At 38.4% G+C, this 21213-nt stretch overlaps 1 protein-coding gene across 1 annotated transcript in view; it reads right to left on the reverse strand.

The window, feature by feature from the left end:
• NAIP (NLR family apoptosis inhibitory protein) overlaps window positions 1–11996 on the reverse strand; it is a 26159-nt gene extending 14163 nt beyond the window's left edge. The window contains 8 exon segments of the mRNA XM_011372742.2: window positions 764–863; window positions 3165–3169; window positions 3357–3440; window positions 3442–3484; window positions 5230–5281; window positions 6215–6296; window positions 10230–10329; window positions 11429–11996. Coding sequence (XP_011371044.1) covers window positions 764–863; window positions 3165–3169; window positions 3357–3440; window positions 3442–3484; window positions 5230–5281; window positions 6215–6296; window positions 10230–10329; window positions 11429–11996 — 1034 coding nt within the window.
• Window positions 11997–21213: the final 9217 nt, after the last annotated feature.

Consider the following 21213-nt stretch of genomic DNA (forward strand, 5'->3'; position numbering starts at 1 on the left):
ATAAAATTAAATAAAAACTTAAATACATATAAATTGAAATATATATTACTCAGCCATAAAAAAAGAATGAAGTACTGATACATGCTACAACATGGATGAATCTCAAAACATTATGCTAAGTGAAAGAAGCCAGATACAAAAAATCATATCGTATGCTTCGATTTATATAAAACGTCCAGAACAGGTAAATCTATAGAGACAGAAAGCAGATTGGTAGCTTTAAGGAGCTAGAATGCGGTGGGGCATAGAGATAGGAAGTGATCACTTAATGGTACAGAGTTTTCTTTTGGGGTAATGAAGATGTTCGGAATTAGATAGAAGGGGTGTTCGCACAACACTGTGAATGCCACCGGATTACACACTTTAAAATGGTTCATGTATGAATTTTATTTTAAAAAAATACTAAGCAAACATTAATGAACAAGACAATTATTACTTTCTACAAAAATTGAAACTTGTACAGGGAGGGAAAACATTAATTTACCACAGATTCAGCTTTGCATAGCATTTATGGAGTCATAAGTAAACATATAACAATATTGTTCTAATCAAAACTATGCTATAACTATAATGAGAGGAAGGCCAAATGGCAAGTGTGTCATGAGAGTACAGAGAAAAAAGAGATAAAGGCTCTGGTATGAATCAGAGGGGTGGGCAAAGATTTAACCAGAAAACAAAATGAGGAAGAAAATGAGAAAACGAGGAACAAATTGTTAAAGTACATCCAAATTCACAGACACTAAACATTCATTCTACTACTCACTTAGGAAAATATTTGGTGTGATCTTCTAATGGGTCACCACCTTCCTCACACTTTTCCAAACATTCTCCACAGGAAAAACGCTGGACGATGTCCTTTATACCTAGAAGGAAATTCGATCAGGACCACTGGCATGTATTCATCAAGTGACACAGTTAACCACTAGGTCTTTGGCAAAACCCTACTTGCATTTCCAATCAGATTTTGTGAAAAAGTCACAATTTGGGTCACCAGCGAGGCAGTATTCCATACGAAACCAATGCTATGAGTCACATACATATGAGTGCTCCTATGTATCATGCACTTTGATGAACACTTCCCTGACCCATCCTTCTACGGAGCAAGAGATTTGCAAATCCGAGTGTAGAATTAAAGCTCCATGAAGGAAGAGATTTTTGTCTGTTTTGCTCACTGGTGAATCTCATGGACCTAGAAGAACAACTAGCACTTATTAGGCACTCAATAAGTATTTGAGGAATAAATCAGAAAGAATATATTTGGAGCTCAGGAAAAAAATATGAACAGCAGCCCTTAGGTAAGTTCATGAAGAATCAAATGTCTCTACTACATTAGCACCAGGTTTATTCCACCGGAAGTAGGATCAAGTCTCCTTATGAGACTATTTCTGTGGAAGGAAATTAGCATTTGGATCTACCAAAGGATTAAACTAGAAATGGAGCGTCCCTCATCTTCTTTCCACTCTTGGAGCCCTGTAGGCATGGCAAAGCGAGGGCATCCCCTTTGTGTCTGGACAAAAATTCGGTCCTAGAGCTTGCAAGACGGTAAAAGGGTCAGATGACTAGGACTTGTGGGGAAAAGTGGAGGTTCGAAAAGGAATAGTGTGAGGACACTGGACAGCGGGTCTTTGAGGGAGGATGGCAAGAGGAAGACAGAACAGAGAGTGGGGAGAAAGAGTGGGACACTGCCTTTCCACATGCTTAAGATTGTGAGGCACAAAGATTTTTTTGTACCATTAGTATGTTTCTGTTAAAGTGACCCCTACATTCCCCTACATTGTACTGCTCTGTGATATCTACTTGACTTTGAGTAAAGGATCTTCATGGGCCCTCACTGTGTGTTTGGTCTGAAGGTCAATAAAGTTACCAAGGAAGGGCACAATATCCTTTCTGATCACCTTACTGTACCTCAGGCAGAGACCTGAAAGGAACCAGCCTATTCTTTGTGGGTTTAAGAGTAGAATTTCCTGATGACCAGCAGCTAAAGAGAATACTATGAACTGATGGAAGATTCTACATGCTTAGAAATCATTTTAAAAAGTATTTCCTGATTTTCTCTTCTTAATAGTGTATGTCAAAGACTGCTTATCCATATTCCTAGTATCTTTCATTCTTCTATAATATCAAACCCCAATTTTTAGCTGGGTATACTGCAGCCAGGAAGAAAATTAAATGTCCCAGCTTCTCTTATAACTAGGTATGGCCATCTGACTACTAAGTTTTGGTTAAAGAGATATAAGCAAAAGGGTCATGTGACAGTTTTCAGGGGCAGGGATGGGATTGGGTGGTGGTGGGGAATAGAGTAATGTATAGAAAGTAAGACATTACAATTATCCCAAACGGAATACAGTTTCCCGCGCCCCCATCCAAAAGTAGAGCATTCCTATGAAACCTTTCGTAAGCTGAAATGGAAGAAAGTGAAGAAGCAATTACCTTAGGACAAGGGTCCCCAATCCCTGGGCTATGGACCAGTACTGCCAGTTAGGAACTGGACTGCACAGCAGGAGGTGAGCAGTGGGTGAGCTAGTGAAGCTTCATCTGTATTTGCAGCCACTCCCTAGCGCAAGCATCACCACTTCAGCTCCACCTCAGATCATCAGGCATTAGATTCTCATAGGAGCATGGGTTCCTGGTGCCGAAAAGGTTGGGGACCACTGCCTCAGGACACATCTTGCTAACAAATACACAAACTGAGCTAAAGCACAGATGCTCACAGACAGTTCAAAGCTATGGTGGCTTGATGCTGAGATGCGGAGTGTAGTTCCCAGGGAAGGGGCTTGGTGGCGCCACTCTCACTGCTCCGGTGCGTGCTGCCTCTGTAATGGTTCACCTCAAAACAAATGCTGTACACTATTTTTGCTTTTCGTCTTTTTTGGCAAAAGCGAAAATCCTCTTCAGATTTGGTTAGCAAAAACAGAGGCATACCTTGTGTTATTGAGCTTTACTTTAACGAGTTTCACACATGTTGCATTTTTAAACTTTTTTTTTATGTATTGAAGGCAAGACCCTCCCCATCTGCAAAAGGATTATAGCTCACTTATTGCGGTAATCACTTTATTGTGGTGGTCTGGAACCGAACCTGCAATATCTCCGAAGTATGCTTGTACTAATGTATGTCTCTCATAAAAACAAAGTGGCGAAAAGCGACTTTGGAAAGCGGAGGATACCTGTACTTGTTAGGAGCTTTTCTACCTAAGGGAGATGTGGAAAATTGGGAGAGAGTTTCTGATACAGCAAGGGAAAGGGATACTTTAGGAAAGATTAAAAGAGTGGATATTGTTGAGACTAGATAAACCCAAGCCCAGGATCATAAAGGATATGGGGTTTAAATGAGCAGCAAGGCAAGAGCTTGCACAAACTACTGGCTCACCTATATAAAAAGGCCTCTTTTGGCCAGAACTACAACTCCCACAGGGGATGCCTGGGGCCAGTTCTTAAAAGCCCAGTGCCAGTTCTTCATTAGCAAAGATGCTCTCATTGCAATAAACTTGAATAAAAGACGGTAAGACCAGCAAGTTCTGATATTACAAATATCAGTGTTCAGGTTATCTCTTCACATTTATAGATAGAATGTGATGTTTGGAGTTTGCTTCAGTATAATTGGAGGAGGGGTTAAAAGGAAAAAAGAGATTTAGATGAGGCAAGATTGACCTTGTATTAAATTATTGAAGCAGAATGGGAGATATATGGTGGTTATATACTATTGTCTTATTTATGTGTTCAAAATTTTTCTATAATAAACCTTTAAAAATTATCTCTTCACCATCAGAATAAAACCAAAAAAAAAAGCTAGAGGAGACTCCATTTCTCCCTAAGTTGGTGTCAAGATTCGAAAGAGCCAAATTTTCCTTGCAGCTTCCTTAAGAGCAGATTTATTTCTTGCCCTTTGAGGTGTCCACTCAAGCAGTAGTCCCCATTAGACCTCCCACCTCGGATGGGCCCTGGGATTTGATTCCTGTCATCTGTACCCTATAAGGACTTGAAAATTAAACTTATGTTAACTTGGTTGTGTAAATTTTCTAAAGCCGAAAGCTTTCTTCAGTGTTCCACTTAACATCAGGATTCTTGCCATCACTTCATTTTTAATTTACATATATTTAATGTATTAGACAAACCTCGGTCTTTTCCTCCTGTGTATCTCCTTTACTCACACTACTACGACCCTCACACACTTCTGACAGCAGATGTGTGGGGCTTTCCCCCCACCAAGCAATTCTGACATCAGCTAGGTGTTCTACAATTTAACTCATCCTGACACTCTCTACCTGGAGATGGCCTCAGATCCTACAGGTTAAGGGCTCAGTCCTGCAAGAGTGTACCCAGCCCATTCACTGGAGTAGCTCACAGGACTCAGAGAAATACTTGTATTCGCTAGTTTTTTAAAGGATACAGATGAATGGCGAAATGAAGAGACACATAGGGTGAGACGTGGGAGGGTCCAAAGAGCAGGAGCTTCCGTCCCCATGGAATCGGGGTATGTCATCCTCCCAATGTGGATGTTTTCATTTACCTAGAAGCTCCCTGAACCTTGTACTACTGGGATTTTTATGGAGGCTTCATCATGTAGGTGTAATTGATCATTAACTCCATTTCCAGCCCGTCTCTCCTCTCTGGAGTTTGGGGGCCATGACTGAAAATTCCAAGCTTCTAATCATGGCTTAGTCTTTCTAGTGACCAGCCCCAATCCAGGAGCCCACCCAGAGTTTCTTCCTTAGAACAAAAGATGCTCTTATCACTTAGGAATTTACAAAGGTTTTAAGGGCCCTGCATTAGGGATGGGGTCAAAAACTAAATATTAGAATAAAAGATGCTCCTACTGCTCTTATCACTTTAAAAACTACAAAGATTTTAGGAGCTCTGTGCCAGGAACTAGGGGCAGAGATCATATGTTTTTTTTTCTATTACCTCACACTTAATTTCTTAACAGATACTGATCTATTTAAGAATGTTTTCAAAACTATTTTATCCAGAAATTTTAATTGCTTTAGGGGAAATGTCAGTCAAGGACCCAACCCTGCTATATTTCCCTATGCTCGTTTATGCTAAAAAACTAAGTCACTCTAGAAGACCAGAAATCTTACGAAGATGATTTAAAAAATAAACGAACAAACAGAACTATGGCACCATGAAAATGAGGAAAAAAATGGAAGGGATTTTTAAAAATGGGTGAAGACCAAAGAAAAGCAAAAGAAATAAACCAGCAAAGCCTTTGGAATATGTCTGAGTCTTTACCTGATACCATAGGTAAATCTGTCTTTATCCAGGAATTCACAAAATGTTCTCCCTGAAGAAAATTAAAATTCAAGTTATCAACTTTGTTTGACTTAGAGTATATACCTATCTATGAATAAAAATTGAAAGCCCCAGACATTGAAGAGTTTCATTGGATTGAGTGGCAGAACTGTTGGAGATTATTCCTTTAATTTTTATTTCTATTAATGTTGGAATTTTTTATCCAGAGCAAAACAAAAACAAAAACAAAAACAAACAAAAAAACAAAAACCTGTTTCTTTGTACCTAACAGGAAGCTTTCTGGGGTCACTGTTTCCAGAACTCCAGCTCCAAATTAGATTTACATGTAGCTATCACAGATGTACTTTGACTAATGAGAAGGTATGAGATTCAGGAAGGACTCAGAAGGATGTTAGGCATTGAGCAACCGATCCTTCTCTGATAATTGCATCTGGGTTTCTTTCTGAGGAAACACTTCTCCCCTACTTTGAGACCATGTTCTCTCTTTAAGGTTTTTATCTTCTGAATGTTAGCCAATAAATTCCCGTCTTTGCTTAAGCAGTTTGAGTTTTCCATTACGGGCCACTAGGGAATCATTACTAATAGGGGATAAAGTAACCAGCTAGGAGGCAGCAACTCTGAGGCCCACTGTGAATGATGATGCTGTGGTCCCAATATCTTACACAGCATTCAGATGGGGGCAGCCAAGGGAAGCTAGGGAAGATGGCCTCAGTCAAAGAGGTGAAGACTTTCAGGAAGGCAAACAGACCAATTGAAAGCCAGCCCTGGAAAAAGGAATTTTAAGGGCTCCAGTTTAGCAAGAGAACATTATTTTCTCCATTCTGTCAGATGTGAGGTAAGGGAAAGAAAGAAGGGAATAAGAGTAGAGACCATGAAAAACAAAAAGATTGCCTATCCTTTTTCTGATTCAGATATTATTAGGTAATCAAAAGATAACGAGGAAAAAAATGCTGTCGTAACTTACCGTCACACCAACAAATCCCTTGTAGCTCTGAATATACTGGGCAATTTCCTCTGAGGATTTCTTACTTTGAAGAAATTCACATCTATAATTAATAAACATAATTAAAATTAACCTCGATACTGTGATAGAGATGTCTTATATCTCTATTATTGTTTACACAATGAACATTTGCTAAAACTTACTGAATTGTACACTTAAAATTGGTGAATTTTATTAAACTTCAAATAAAACTGTTAAAAGATTTATCCCAAAACTCATTTATGAGGATCATCATTATTCTTATATAATTATTTACTTCTATTAGTGACAACATAAATAATTTAAAATTAAATCTTCAGATTATTCCTTTCTCTTGAAACAATAATACAATCAAAGAGACTGATTTATAGTATTATATAGGCTGGAGTTTTTTGTTTGTTAAATTAAACTATGGTGACTGAATCTAGTTCCTGTTCTCATATGAAAGTTACTGGCACTAAGGGTAATTATATAAATAACATATTTCATCTACTAAACAAAGTATGTCACCACTCCTTAAACAACGGAAGTTAACAAATTTTGAATTCTTAAAAAAGAACTTATTGAATACCATTTAAAAAACTCATTCCTTTCCACAAAAGAGAAGCAATTTTTAAATTAATTTGAAAAAGTTCTTCTAATTCAAATTTATCTTTCTAGTAGTATTGTAGTAACAAGTGGGCTGGGAATCAAGAGGCCATAATGTTAGGCCCAGTTCTGCCACTACCAGGGATGTGACCAATCTTGTCATTGTTCTCTTGTAATCACATGAGAAAATGAACTCCATTAGATGGTTCATATATTTCTCCAGAATTACCATTTTATAAGCAGCCAGGATGTGGAGGAGACATTGTTTTATGATATGACCACTGTCTATCCTGCAAGCTGGACCCGGGTCAGAATGGAAGTTGCTTTCCACAGACCCTCTCCCCTCAGAGGCTCCCTGATAATTGATGTTCATTCTGACATAAATCAGTACCCCTCTCTTGCCTCCTGCAATGTGCTGATTCCTGAAACAGGCTTGTTGTTCTGGCCTGGTCAAACATGTAATTTCTGTACCTGGTAGCATTCACATACTAGTATCTGTGACTAGCCCCCCACCCCTTCACCCTATTCTCTGGCACCTGCCAAAATGCAAGGGGATCCATTTCATCTTGCATCTGCCTCTGACATGCCTCATATGTAAGTTTCCCTTAATAAACACTATTAGTTACCTGATGGAGTGGCCAACCTCTTTCTTGGTGGTCCCAAATATCCCTCCATTTATGAAGGCAGAATTTCAGTCTCTAGGCTTTTCTCTGGGCCTGTGTATACTAACACAGGGTCCCCATTTAGCACGTGCCCACGTTATCCCTGAGATTGCCTTAAATCGGCACATAACCCACCTAGAACACAATGGATAGGGTGGAGTACCCTGCCCACATGCTTAATGTGAATTGAGGAGGCACTCAATACATGGTACTTAATTTTATTTAAAAATTATAATAAAATCAGCTTAAAAAGTATGAGAATACTCATTTTGTCCATATTTTATAAAAGATGCAACAAAGCCACTCTATAAAATTGAAGTCCAAGCAGCTAGAGTTGGAGCAACCAGCAAGAAATTTGGGGATTCTTAGTTCTAATTCCAGCTCTGAAATTTATGGGCTGAGCATGTGCTCAAAATGACAGAGGAAAGGCAAAACAGTCAGTCATCTTCACATAATACATGGTAGTTTTTAGTAGGCATTTGCTCCATATAACTTTATAATTTTTACAACAACCCTACAAGCTATATATTATAATCTGCATTTTTACACATGAGACTCAGAGTAACTTGTCTAAGGGCTGGAAGTAAGGAAGCGGCTCTGTATCTCCTGAGCTTCTGCACTCTGCCCTGCCCTTTGTATCAGCAGGCCTTAGCTCCTTCACTCTCTATGGCTGATGACTGGACTGGTATCTTCTCTCCTATGCTTCTTACCTTTCCCTCAGCCCTATGTCAAAGAAGGTATACCACGGCCACTCCAGACAGGATGTGCCACTTAGTTGGTACTAGTCATATGATGGTCTATGTGAATGGTGTCACTGGAAGTTGTCCAATGTATAATCCAATGACACTATACACATAGTGACCCTAAGTATAAGTGAAGATTGAACTGAGGCCATAGCTGAGACAGGTACCCAAGAGCAATAAATATTGACCAGAGATGACACTGATCTGATACATACCCATAAGGTACATGTCAACACTAAGAATGATTGGTTGGTCTGTTCTGACTGGTCGAGGAGCCAGAGTGACATTCAAAATATTTAACAATCTGGCTTCATGCATCCCTATAACTATCTCATCTGCTTGTCAGGAAGAGCTTTCTCTCTCTCCCTCCCTCCCCATCTCTATCTCTCTACCTCTTTCTCCTCTCCTTCTTTGTTCCCTTCCTCCCTCCCACCACCCTCACTTTTTCTTTTCTACTACAAAATACATGTTTGTTCCCAAAAATTTAAACAAAATAGAAATGAACAAAATAAAATATGAAAATCCCTTTCCACCTTATCTCCTGACAAATCCAAATCCAAATGTATCTATTGTTGAGTTTATATCTTTTCATAACTTTTTCTATATATTTTCAAACAAGTCCATATGTGAGTTGAGTGGTTTTACACATTTTTTAAGGGCTTACAGTAGCACATTATTTTGCATATTTCTTTTTTCACTTAACATATCATAGACATCTTTCCATTTCCATTGTGAGCATGGCTGTCTCTGTGCAAGATAACTTATAAATAACTGCCCAATTGCTTTGTGGTTGACCTATGATTCAACCAACAGCTTCTTTGCATGTAGTAAGTGTAGTAAGTGTATGACAAATATTTGTTAAGAGTATGAACCTGATCACACTACTAGATCTAAGTATTAGGTTAGAGGAAATAAAGTAAGTAGAGAAACATGTTATCACAATAGAAACACATTCAGCCAAAGCTAGAGTATAGGGAATTATACAGATTACAGGGCTTCTTTAATGAATAAATGACGAGAAAAAGATGGGAAAGGAGGAAAGCTATAAATTAAAAATCTTGAGACATATCAGCTAAATGTAATATACGGATTTTGGATACTGATTCAAATTAACCATTTGAAAGGGAGGTGGGAGGATGTGGACATTTGAACATTGACTCAGATATTTGATAATATGTGTTGAGGAATTACTGTTAATCCTTTTCAGGAGAGAGAATGATATCGTGGTTATGTTTCTTAAAGATATTCTTACATTTTAGAGTTATATACTAAAATATCACCAAATGACATTATATGATGTCTGGAATTGACTTTAATATAATCTGGTTATTATTATTATTTCCTGGGAAAAGGTGGGTGAGAGATGGATATGATTTGGCCATGTGTTGATAAGTGTTTATTATACTATTCTATCTTTGTATGAAATTCTCCATAATGGATGTTTAAAAAATTGTTAAGGAAATGAATCTGTATTTGAAAGGTATAAAGTTATGTAAAACACTAGTAAATATAGCATTAAAAATAATTAAAATACACTTCATTTTTTAAGCAGGAAACTAAAGATCATCGCGATGATCAAAACAGTTTCTGAAATAAAACATTTTCATTTGGTATATAATCAACAGTACATAAAACCACTTGTAATAACATCTTAAACATTGTTTTACTTTCCAGCTTCTTTTATACACCATTTTACATCCTCCCTATGCAAATTATTCTTATTTATTAAGGCAGATCCTGAAACTTCTACTTGGCAAAACATGTCCTAGTATTTGAGTTAATAAGACAACACTTAAATTATTTTAAAATTATATAATTCAAAAATTTTCACAATGTATTCAGCTTTTTCTTGTTTGAATAAATGCTTAATTCTGGAATGTTCTGGTTTTGGGTAGGAAAAAAAAATCAAAACTGAAGGTGCTATTCCAGGTAGGTGACTCTTGTCTTTAGTTTTGTTTTCTCTTAAAAAAACAAAAAAAGAGAGAGAAAGAGTTATCGACTTACTTGGGGAACCATTTGGCATGTTCCTTCCAAGGATCGTCCCCTTCTTCCCAATTTCCTAAACATCCACCACAGGCAAAACACTGCACAGTGTCCCGTTTGCCTACATATGAAGGAAAACATTTGATTGTCCAGGAATGGCACCAAGGAACAGTCCAGAAGATGTGTGTCTGGGAGCTGACTGCTCTGTGCATGAGTAAGATGTGCTGCAACATGTCTGCCACTCACACTCTCATCTGGCTGAATCCCCATCCATAGCCCCACTGCCCTCAATGACCATTTTCTACGCCTGGGATGCTACCCATCAGTTATGGCTATAGTTTACTTGTAGAACTCTAAGCTATTTAACTCAATATGCCTGTAAGGTGTTCCCAGAGCTGGTATTTTGTTCTTTGAGCTCTCAGAGTTGAAGTAGTGAGGAAGTAAAGATATCCCAGCATTCACGAAATAAAGCACAGTTAGAAAACCTAAGCTGTAGCTTCGCCGTGAAATTTATACGGAAACTAAGACACGTCTTTTAAACTCTTCGAGCCTCAGTGAACTCAACTGTGAAATGGAGGGAAGAGCAAGTTTGTTGGATCAGAATTAGTGCTTAATCTGTGTCTAGCATCAAGTAAATATTTAGTAAATGATAGCTGTTATAGTTATTACAATTCTCATGCACCTCTGTCATAGCATTTATGGCATGGCTAGGACAATTCAAAGTGCAATTTTCTGAAATGCAGTTTGCTCTAACAGTAGAGTTAGCCCTAAGATTAACAACCAACCAACCAACTAACAGACAAATCCCTTCAATATTGCAGCAATTAAAAGAATCAAAGAAAAATCAAGTAAGAGCAGCAAAAGAAAGGTAGGTGAGACTTGGAGTCATGCTGACCTCAATTTGTTTTCAGGACCTTAAGAATGCAGTCAGTATTGTCTATGGTCTGAATTTAAGGAAAAATAACTGCTTGTTTTACATATATTTGGCAAATTAACACGCTGTATGAAACAAAATAAAGCTAAAGTAAAATTACTGAAGTTGAATTTTAATAAGATATATTATTATTCCTATTACTGAAGTTGAATTTTAATAAAATATATTATTATACCTATTGCAACACATTTAACAAGTGAGGAAAGATTCACAAAATACTGCAACTGAACTATGGAACCTAAATTAAAACTCCAGAGAAACACTTCAGGAAATGATTTCGAATTACCTGTAAAGACAAAGCCAGCCGCCGAGAGCTCCCTTGGGGATACCCTGTGGACATAAAATGGCCAGTCCTCAAAGGATTCAAGTCTCGCCTTATCTTCTTGGTACCTTGCTTTGTCTCCTCTCAGCTTTTTCTCTGGATTCTTAACTCTTATATCGTACTTGGCAATGTTACCAACATCTTTGCCCAAAAGGAACTCACAATCTGGATGAAACCTTTTGTGGTCTCCTATGGGGAGTCTCCGGAGGCTGGTCCCAAACAGTATTAAGCTACAGCAGAAGCACTGAATCCCAGATTGTACACCAGTGAAATAAAACCCAGCCGCTGCCATCTCCTGTGGTGTCCATGAGCTGTAGGACTTATAGGTCACAAAAGTCTTTAACCTTTTTGCTTCACCGCGCATTTCTGAATTAAAGCCTTTCTGCATTTTTTCTCGTTTCTCCTGTTCCTCTTCTTCCATTTGCTTTGCAAATTGAACTGCATCTAGGCCTAGATGATTAGACAGCTCCAGGAGTGTAGTGTAATCAAACTGGGAAATCTTCTCTTCAGTGGCCGTCTCCTGAGTGGCCATTTTCTGAAAAGGGAAGGAAGAGTAGGTTAATGAACTTCCTCTTGTTTTACTAGCCCTGAGATTTTTTTCAGCCCTTTTATTCTTACTGTTTCTTTTCTTCTGAATAATACTGATCTTTGTTCATCATTCAGCCCAATTGGGAGCAAATATGCTAGTAGGTCTGCGATAGCGTCTCTCACGCCATCCTGCCCTCCGACCAGTAAGGTCACATGGAGTCCAAGCAGTTGGAGGCCCTCTTATCACAGCATCGATCATCACTTAAATCAAAGATATGAAATAGGGAATACCTTAGTATCGTCACATAACAAGTCCAAAGATGCTTGCTTGCACCCTCAACATTCCAAGAACCTCAGAAATATTCCATTTGATACCCACAGGTGGAGTTGGATGGTTCCGCTTTACAAGGTGTGTTTTATGTGTCCCCGCCTTTATCCAGCTCAGCTCATCTGCAATTTGCCCATCTACCCACATTTCTGCAAAAGTTGTAAATAATACAAGATCTCGATTAAGACCAAGCATGTCCCTCATTTGCCAGTACCTATTGCAAGGAAAAGAACTCCTTTGTCAATAATGCATTAAGTCCATTTCAGCAGAGTTTCTTCAAGGAGCTCCTATATCAGTCCACAGGGTTACTTAGCTTTTTGACTGAGTAGCTTCTTTATTTCAGTTCTCTTGATGCCCTCTCCCTGTAGAGCCTCTTTAGTGGTTATTATTTATCAGATGAGTGTCTCATTCTGACCAAAAGAAGTATCTACCCACCTCTCATCTTTGGCCTCATTCCTTCCCTTTACAGAGGAAACCAGCCAAAGCTTGGTGGTCTTGGCAGCCTAGGGCTCCTTCTTACTTTCATTTTTGCCAAAGCAGCCAAAACCAGCCAAGGCACAGTATCCTTGGCTGACGTCCCCTCTATATGAATTTCTGTTTTAATCTACTTATCTATTTCCTTTGGCTCTGGACTGACCGCCTTCTAATTCCATTGCTGTACTTTTCCTCCCATCAGTTGCTATAGTACTCGAGTAAATTGAAACCAGGGATTCCTCAGCAGCCAGGCTGGTTCTATATCTTTCTTCCATTTTTCATCTTTCTTTCTCCCAAAGCCTTAGCCATCATTTAAATTATAAAGCCAAAAACTTTCAATTATCCCATTCACCGTGCTATCTTCAGCAATTACACATACTTGAAAAAACTCACAGGACTCTCCATAGTATACTTACATAAGACTTTAATAAGGGTAAAGTATAAAAAACAAAAATAAAAATAAACAGGCAAACGTCAAAGAGGTCTCTGATCCCAGGCCCATTTCCTGGGGGCCTTTCTCAGTTGTATAGGCTGTGCTGCATTTTAGATAATTAACCACCTAGATAGGTGCAAGATACCTTAGTCTTGGGGAAACCACAATCTCTTCTGATTATACCCCTCTGGTCAATGTGGCCAAAACTAGGATGCATGACCAGTCTCTAAATCAGAAACAAGGTGGTACAGGCTGTCCCCTGGTCTGTCTCAGACCCTAGCACAGGAGTACATTAATCACCAGTTAGTGCATTCCATTCAGGTTTGGCTGAGAGAGCACCGTGGCTCCAGGCCTCCTTGGAGATAAATAAGCACAGGGTTGCAAAAAGCCAACTGGGATCAATTTTGATGGGTCAGTGGTCAGTTCTGCTAATTCCAAGGCTGTGTCTGGGGCGGAGAGATCTCCAAGGCCCTTTCCAGATTTTATGTCCTTTGACTACAAGTGCTCAGAGTGCCAATGAGGCAACAGTGTCTTGGAACTAAGTCTGTGTGACTCCTGTGCTTGTCCTCTTGCTTCCAAAGAGAGAAACAAGAATAAAAGAAATACGAGGGTCAAAAGTTAGGTGTGGAAGAAAGCACCTTTGCCAGAAAAGGTAATTTGCTTACCTAGAGGTTGTCCAGAGTCCCAGCCACGTGGAAGGAAAATGCCCCGTGGAAGAATATGTGGCTCGAGTACAAATGAGTTTGTCCTTTGATAGGAAGCAATGAGAAAATATTTGAGGAGCTGAAACTCAAAACAAGTTTCAGTTCTCTGAGAAATGACCAGTAAATGCTCTAGGGTATTGAGTCAAGAGAGCTTAGTCAGGACCCAAGAGGAACAGCGAAACCTACCAAGTCCCACAACGGGAAGTATTTTTTTCTAAACTGTTAAGATTGGTTAATGGTTATGGAGCTAGTATAAGTTTTATGTCTTTGATGGTGACAGTGTCTATCTTTCTGATTATCTTTTAGGATTTTCTCTTTTATCCTTGGGGTTATAAAATTTCAAAATGTGTCTAAGTGTGGGGTCTTTCTACATTCATTGTACTGTGCACTCAGTCTGAACACATGGCTATCCCATCAGCCCTGGGAAATTATCTTCTATAATTTCTTTGATAATTTCCTACTGTCTACTATTCTTATTTTACTTTTTTATGGTATTCCCATTATTTAGATGGGGATTTAATTGATCACCTAAATTCTTATCCTTTATTTCCCCTCATATACTCCTTAGTGCTTTTGCTCTATTTTTGGAGAGATTTCCTCTCTTTATCTTCCAACTCTACAATAGTAACTCCTAATTTCAGCGAATATACTTTTAATTTCCCACAGCTCTTTCTTCTCTGATCCTTAATTTCATGACATCTAATTCTTTTAACCAATGCAATCTTTCTGAATATCTGCTATGACATTGTCAAATGACAAAATTAAATAATTTAATAATGGGTTTGATGTTCCTGACTCAAGGAAAAACAGTGCATGGGCCAGGAAAACACAGAGCCTCACAAGCACTGTCCCCCAGCGACTTGGGGCAAGAGCAAGTTACATAGAAAAGAGGCATCGTGTCAATGGCATGATTGGCTAAGAGGAGAAGATTTCCTTATAAGGCCACAGTCCTATTTTCTAGAGGAAAGTAAACCAGCTAAAGCTGAGCTGGAGAATCGTGATTGGGGTAGCATTTCCATGATAGGTGTGTTCGTTTTGTGACTTGGGCTGGGTCATTGTGGTGGCCTCCATTTTGTGGGTCCTGACAAATTAACTTAATCAATGCTAATGCTTGGTTCATCTGTCTCCTGAATTATCTGTTTCTTCAAAGGCTATTGTCATTTACTTTTTTTTTCCCCACATGACCAGCTTTCCTCAAATGAATACTGATCCTTGGTTTTCGATTTATGTTTAAGAATTAGGCAATTTAAAAGCTGATTGGTCAAAATTATGGTTAAAAATCTAATTAAAAGCCACGTGAACTTAAACCATTTACTTTATGGAGACCAGACTGAGGAGCCAAGATTTACCCTGGAGAAGCCCTAAATGTCAGACGAACATCTCAGAAAATGATTTCAAGTTACCTGTAAAGACAGAGCTAGCAGCTGAAAGCTCACCTCAGATGTTCCTTGAGCATAAAATGACCCGTTCTTGAAAGATTCTGTTTTGGGATGCCAGTGCCCACACTGGCTCCTTCAAGTCAGCTGAAACAGTTTATTCAAATTTTTTTTAAAGAGAAGGATCATCTAAGTTTTTGCCTCAGGGTTAACACCTGTCTATCAAATAATCTGATTCTGGGGTAGAAGGAGCCAACTGTTCCACGCACAGATTTTAAATTAGTCTCACCCAGTTTTCAGCCCTTCCCATCATCCCTGCCCTCCTCCTCACCTGGTGTTCCAAGTCCCCAGCTGCTCCAGCGTTCTATGCAGGGTAAATAGCCTCCAACAGGTTATACCTGTGTTTATGCTGCGGTTTCTTTTGGCCTGCTTCATTGAGTACTACTATTCCATTTGTTTCTGTAAGTGCAGGCTGACTTAGGTTGATTTGTGACTTGGGCCGGGCCACCGTGATGGCCTCCATTTTTGTGAGTCCTGATTAATTTTATCAATACTAATGTTTAGTTCATCTGTCTCCTGAATTATCTGTTTATTCAAAGGCTATTGTCATTTACTTTTTTATTTTCACATTATCAGCTTTCCTCAAATGAATACTGATCCCTGGTTTTCAATTTATGTTTAAGAATTAGGCAATTTAAAAGCTAAATGGTCAAAATTATGGTTAAAAATTTCAAAAGTTGGGGGAGTGGCTCCACAGTGTAGTGTTTAGCATGTCTGCTTTACATGCAGAAGATCCTGGGTTCGCACCCCAGCTGGAGCCACAGACAAGACCTCCGTGTGCACAGCAACCTCATGGGCGGGGAGATGCCCTGTCGCCCCTCCTCCCCGCCTTCAGAGATCCAGCCCTTAAAAAAAAAAAGCGGGGGGAGGGCAACATCCGTAGCTCAGGGGTGGAAGTGTGTGTAGGGGAGGCATTAAAGAGGGGAAAAATTCTTTTCAGAAATACTCTATGTGTTGATGGTCCCCTTTTGCTTTCTTATTTTTTCAGGGTTTATACTTTTAAAAATCATTTCAATAATATCGTGTAATTATTACCAATAAGAACTAAAACTTATTTAGATGACTAATTGCCAGGCACTTTAGATATGTCCATTTAATCCCTTTAACAGTCCATATGAAGGAGATATTATTATTTCCATTTCACTGATGTGGAAACTCATGCACATAGGGGTTCAGATTAACCAGAGTCTTGCTAGAGTCTGCACTTTTAACCACTGTTATGCTGCCATAAGGCTAGATTTTAAGGAAAGGCAAACCCAGGTATCCCAGAAAGCATAGTTGAACAAATTGCTGTTAGCAAGGCTTCTTTCCAGCTGTTACCAGGAGTACTGGTATGTGAACTCCTCTGGCGAAGTCCAACAAGGCCATTCACCCAGCCAAGAAGCAATCATTGTTATATAGTTGACCAGCTATTCACCAGTTCCTCCTAAATTTTGTGTGAACATGTATAATGTTACAAAGACAGTGTTCTTTTGAAGCACTTTCCATTAATATTTAATGACAATCCAGCTGCTCCTAGATCCACAATTCTTTTTACAGCAAGCCCAGAGGTCAAGGGAACCTCTCCACACTGCTGACCCTTCTATCTGCCAATAAACTTTTTTTTTTTTTTTACCAATAACGTGTGCATCTCAGTCCAACACACATTACATTTATTGTAGCACCTTGTCGATTTTGTTGCCCTTATGATTTGCATTTTTTTTTACTATTCTGTTTTTCTAAATATTGATGATCTATAGGACTCATGCTGGTCTATTTTTAATGTATGATTATAAATCCTGTTGGATTTTCTAAGTAGATATTTGTATTATCTGAATATTATGACAGTTTTGTCTTTTACGGTCTTTTCATTTTGTCTTGTTGCATTGACTATACCCTTTAATATAATGTTGCTTAATAACAGGAATAATTGATATCCTATTTATTCTTGACTTTGGCAGAAATTTTGACCACTAAATATGGTGTTGTAGATTTCTAGTGGAGACCTTTTATCAGTTGAAAGAACTCCTTTTTGATTCCTAGTGACGCTGAAAACTTCTGCATAGCCTTGAATGGAAAAGTATCCAAATATCACCTCTATATGGCAGGAAGGGGAAACAATTCTCAAAGGAAGGCAATTAAAAAACTAGGTAGCCAAAAACAAAATGCAAACATACACTCACAAATGTCCACTACCCAATCTGAAGAGGATTCGATGTTTTGAGTTTTAAAGTAATACTCTTTTCAATGACTTTTTTCAACCAAAAGCACATACGCACAGAGAGTAGTATTTAAGTTTAGCCATTCTAAGGCATATGTACGTTATCTCAGCATGGTTTTAATTTAATGTTTCGCTGGATATTGTGGGGTTAATTCAGAACACAGCCTCTCCACATACTCAGAAGACAAGATGGCTGCTTGGTCAGCAGTCATAAAGAAGGCAGTACAGAAAGGGCTCTTGGCAGTGCCTGCTCGCAAGGACTCTTTCTGCAGTTCCCATGGACTTATCTGCTCCTGTAACCAGCTCTTGTAACCAAGCAGCACAGGTGGTTACAATGAGATAACCTCTCCCTCTGCCTGTGTGTATAAAATGTTGCTTGTTCTTTGTCAGCAGCACCTTTTTCTTGCAGCTCCGACCAGCTGCCATCTGAGCTCCCCTGCCTCATGAGTAATAAACGGCATGTCCTCCTGGTGGTTTTTTCGGAACATCCAAAGCCCAGGTGCAAGTTCCAAGCCTGGAGCTCCTGCGTTACAGATAGTCATATATCTTCTTTGGCAAAATGATCAAACTTTTGCCCATTTAAAAATTGGATTGTTTACCTTATTATTACTGAATTGCAAGAATTCTTTATATATTTTAGATTCCAGTCCTTAGATGTTTGCATTGCAAACATATTCTCTCAGCTTGTGAATTGTCTTTTTGTTTTCTTAATAGTGTCTTTCAAGGCAGATGTTTTAAATTTTGATGTCTGATTTTAATTTTTTCTTTTATGATAGATGCTTTTTGTGTCCTAAGAAATCATTGCCTACTCTAGGTTGCAAAAATGTTCTAAAAATTAACATCTGGATTATAGAATACCAGCTGTTGGTTAAGGGTGTGGGAGTGTAAAATGGTGCAATTCCTTGGAAAAAACATGAACTGGGCAGTGTCATGTAAGTTAATTACATTCAACCTAGTAATTCCATTCTTACATATTTACCAAAGGAAAAATGAAAACATATGAACACACAAAGACTTATAAAGGAATGTTCATAGTAGTTCTATTTAAAACAACCAAAAAGCCAGAAATCACCTCAATATCTATTGAGAATAAAAAAATGATAAAGTATCCAGGCGATGGAACACTAGTAGGCAGTATGAAGGAACAAACTATTGATACACACAACATGGATGAATCCCCAAAACATTACGCTAGGCAAAAGAAGCCATGTGTACCGTATGATTCGATCTGTAAGAAAGTGTATAACAGGCAAATATAATCTACAATGATAGAAAACAGATTAGTGGTACCCAGTACTTGAAATACTGGGGAGTAATGAGAACAAAGTGGCCAGATGCACGTGATGAGTGATGAAAACGTTCCCTTTCAGTCGTGGAGGTCGCTGCATGGGTGTATATACATTTGCTAAAAGGCATCAAACCTCCCACTTAAAATGGGAACATTTTATTGTATGTTAATTACAACTCAATAAATTTGATTAAAATAATTTAAGTACATATACAAATTCATTAATGTTTAATGACAATCTAAAGAATGAAAAAGCAATTCCATGTTTGGGACTTGTTTACTGTAAAGTTACCTGAGTTAATTTTTTCTTTTTAAGTTCAGTAGAATTCTATTATCAGGGTACGTTATCTCAGTATGGTTTTAATTTAATGTTTCGCTGGATATTGTGGGGTTAATTCAGAACACAGCCTCTCCACATACTCAGAAGACAAGATGGCTGCTTGGTCAGCAGTCATAAAGAAGGCAGTACAGAAAGGGCTCTTGGCAGTGCCTGCTCGCAAGGACTCTTTCTGCAGTTCCCATGGACTTATCTGCTCCTGTAACCAGCTCTTGTAACCAAGCAGCACAGGTGGTTACAATGAGATAACCTCTCCCTCTGCCTGTGTGTATAAAATGTTGCTTGTTCTTTGTCAGCAGCACCTTTTTCTTGCAGCTCCGACCAGCTGCCATCTGAGCTCCCCTGCCTCATGAGTAATAAACGGCATGTCCTCCTGGTGGTTTTTTCGGAACATCCAAAGCCCAGGTGCAAGTTCCAAGCCTGGAGCTCCTGCGTTACAGATAGTCATATATCTTCTTTGGCAAAATGATCAAACTTTTGCCCATTTAAAAATTGGATTGTTTACCTTATTATTACTGAATTGCAAGAATTCTTTATATATTTTAGATTCCAGTCCTTAGATGTTTGCATTGCAAACATATTCTCTCAGCTTGTGAATTGTCTTTTTGTTTTCTTAATAGTGTCTTTCAAGGCAGATGTTTTAAATTTTGATGTCTGATTTTAATTTTTTCTTTTATGATAGATGCTTTTTGTGTCCTAAGAAATCATTGCCTACTCTAGGTTGCAAAAATGTTCTAAAAATTAACATCTGGATTATAGAATACCAGCTGTTGGTTAAGGGTGTGGGAGTGTAAAATGGTGCAATTCCTTGGAAAAAACATGAACTGGGCAGTGTCATGTAAGTTAATTACATTCAACCTAGTAATTCCATTCTTACATATTTACCAAAGGAAAAATGAAAACATATGAACACACAAAGACTTATAAAGGAATGTTCATAGTAGTTCTATTTAAAACAACCAAAAAGCCAGAAATCACCTCAATATCTATTGAGAATAAAAAAATGATAAAGTATCCAGGCGATGGAACACTAGTAGGCAGTATGAAGGAACAAACTATTGATACACACAACATGGATGAATCCCCAAAACATTACGCTAGGCAAAAGAAGCCATGTGTACCGTATGATTCGATCTGTAAGAAAGTGTATAACAGGCAAATATAATCTACAATGATAGAAAACAGATTAGTGGTACCCAGTACTTGAAATACTGGGGAGTAATGAGAACAAAGTGGCCAGATGCACGTGATGAGTGATGAAAACGTTCCCTTTCAGTCGTGGAGGTCGCTGCATGGGTGTATATACATTTGCTAAAAGGCATCAAACCTCCCACTTAAAATGGGAACATTTTATTGTATGTTAATTACAACTCAATAAATTTGATTAAAATAATTTAAGTACATATACAAATTCATTAATGTTTAATGACAATCTAAAGAATGAAAAAGCAATTCCATGTTTGGGACTTGTTTACTGTAAAGTTACCTGAGTTAATTTTTTCTTTTTAAGTTCAGTAGAATTCTATTATCAGGACCTGTTTTTAAGTTACCTATGTATCTCTATAACAAGATTAGAGGCAGGGGTTCTCACACTTTAGCACTTATCATAATCACCTGGGGGATTTGTTAAAACATTGCTAGGCCCACCCCCCGAGTTTCTGATTCGATAGGTATATGATAGGGCCTATGAGTATGCATTTCTAACTTGTTCCCAGATGATGCTGATGCTACAAGTCCAGTCATCACCCTTAGAATCATTAACTATAGAGATCCTTAAAAGATCTCTCTTCCTCCAAAGAATCAATTCTTAATACCCAAAATCTGAACTGAATGACCTCCTAAGTGGGATATGTCCCAGGAAAGCCTGACACCTGAAAATTAAAAGATTATCTGCCCTGATGATAAGGAATAGAGGAGGGATAGGCCAGGCCAGTTCGTAAACTGGTGACCTGCAGATAAGTTTTATTTAGCCTTTATGGTTCTTAAAAATTAGATGCAGACATTTAAAACTTAGGAGAACT

Source organism: Pteropus vampyrus, unplaced genomic scaffold, assembly GCF_000151845.1.
Source record: "Pteropus vampyrus isolate Shadow unplaced genomic scaffold, Pvam_2.0 Scaffold213, whole genome shotgun sequence".
In the NCBI taxonomy this organism is placed as follows: domain Eukaryota; kingdom Metazoa; phylum Chordata; class Mammalia; order Chiroptera; family Pteropodidae; genus Pteropus; species Pteropus vampyrus.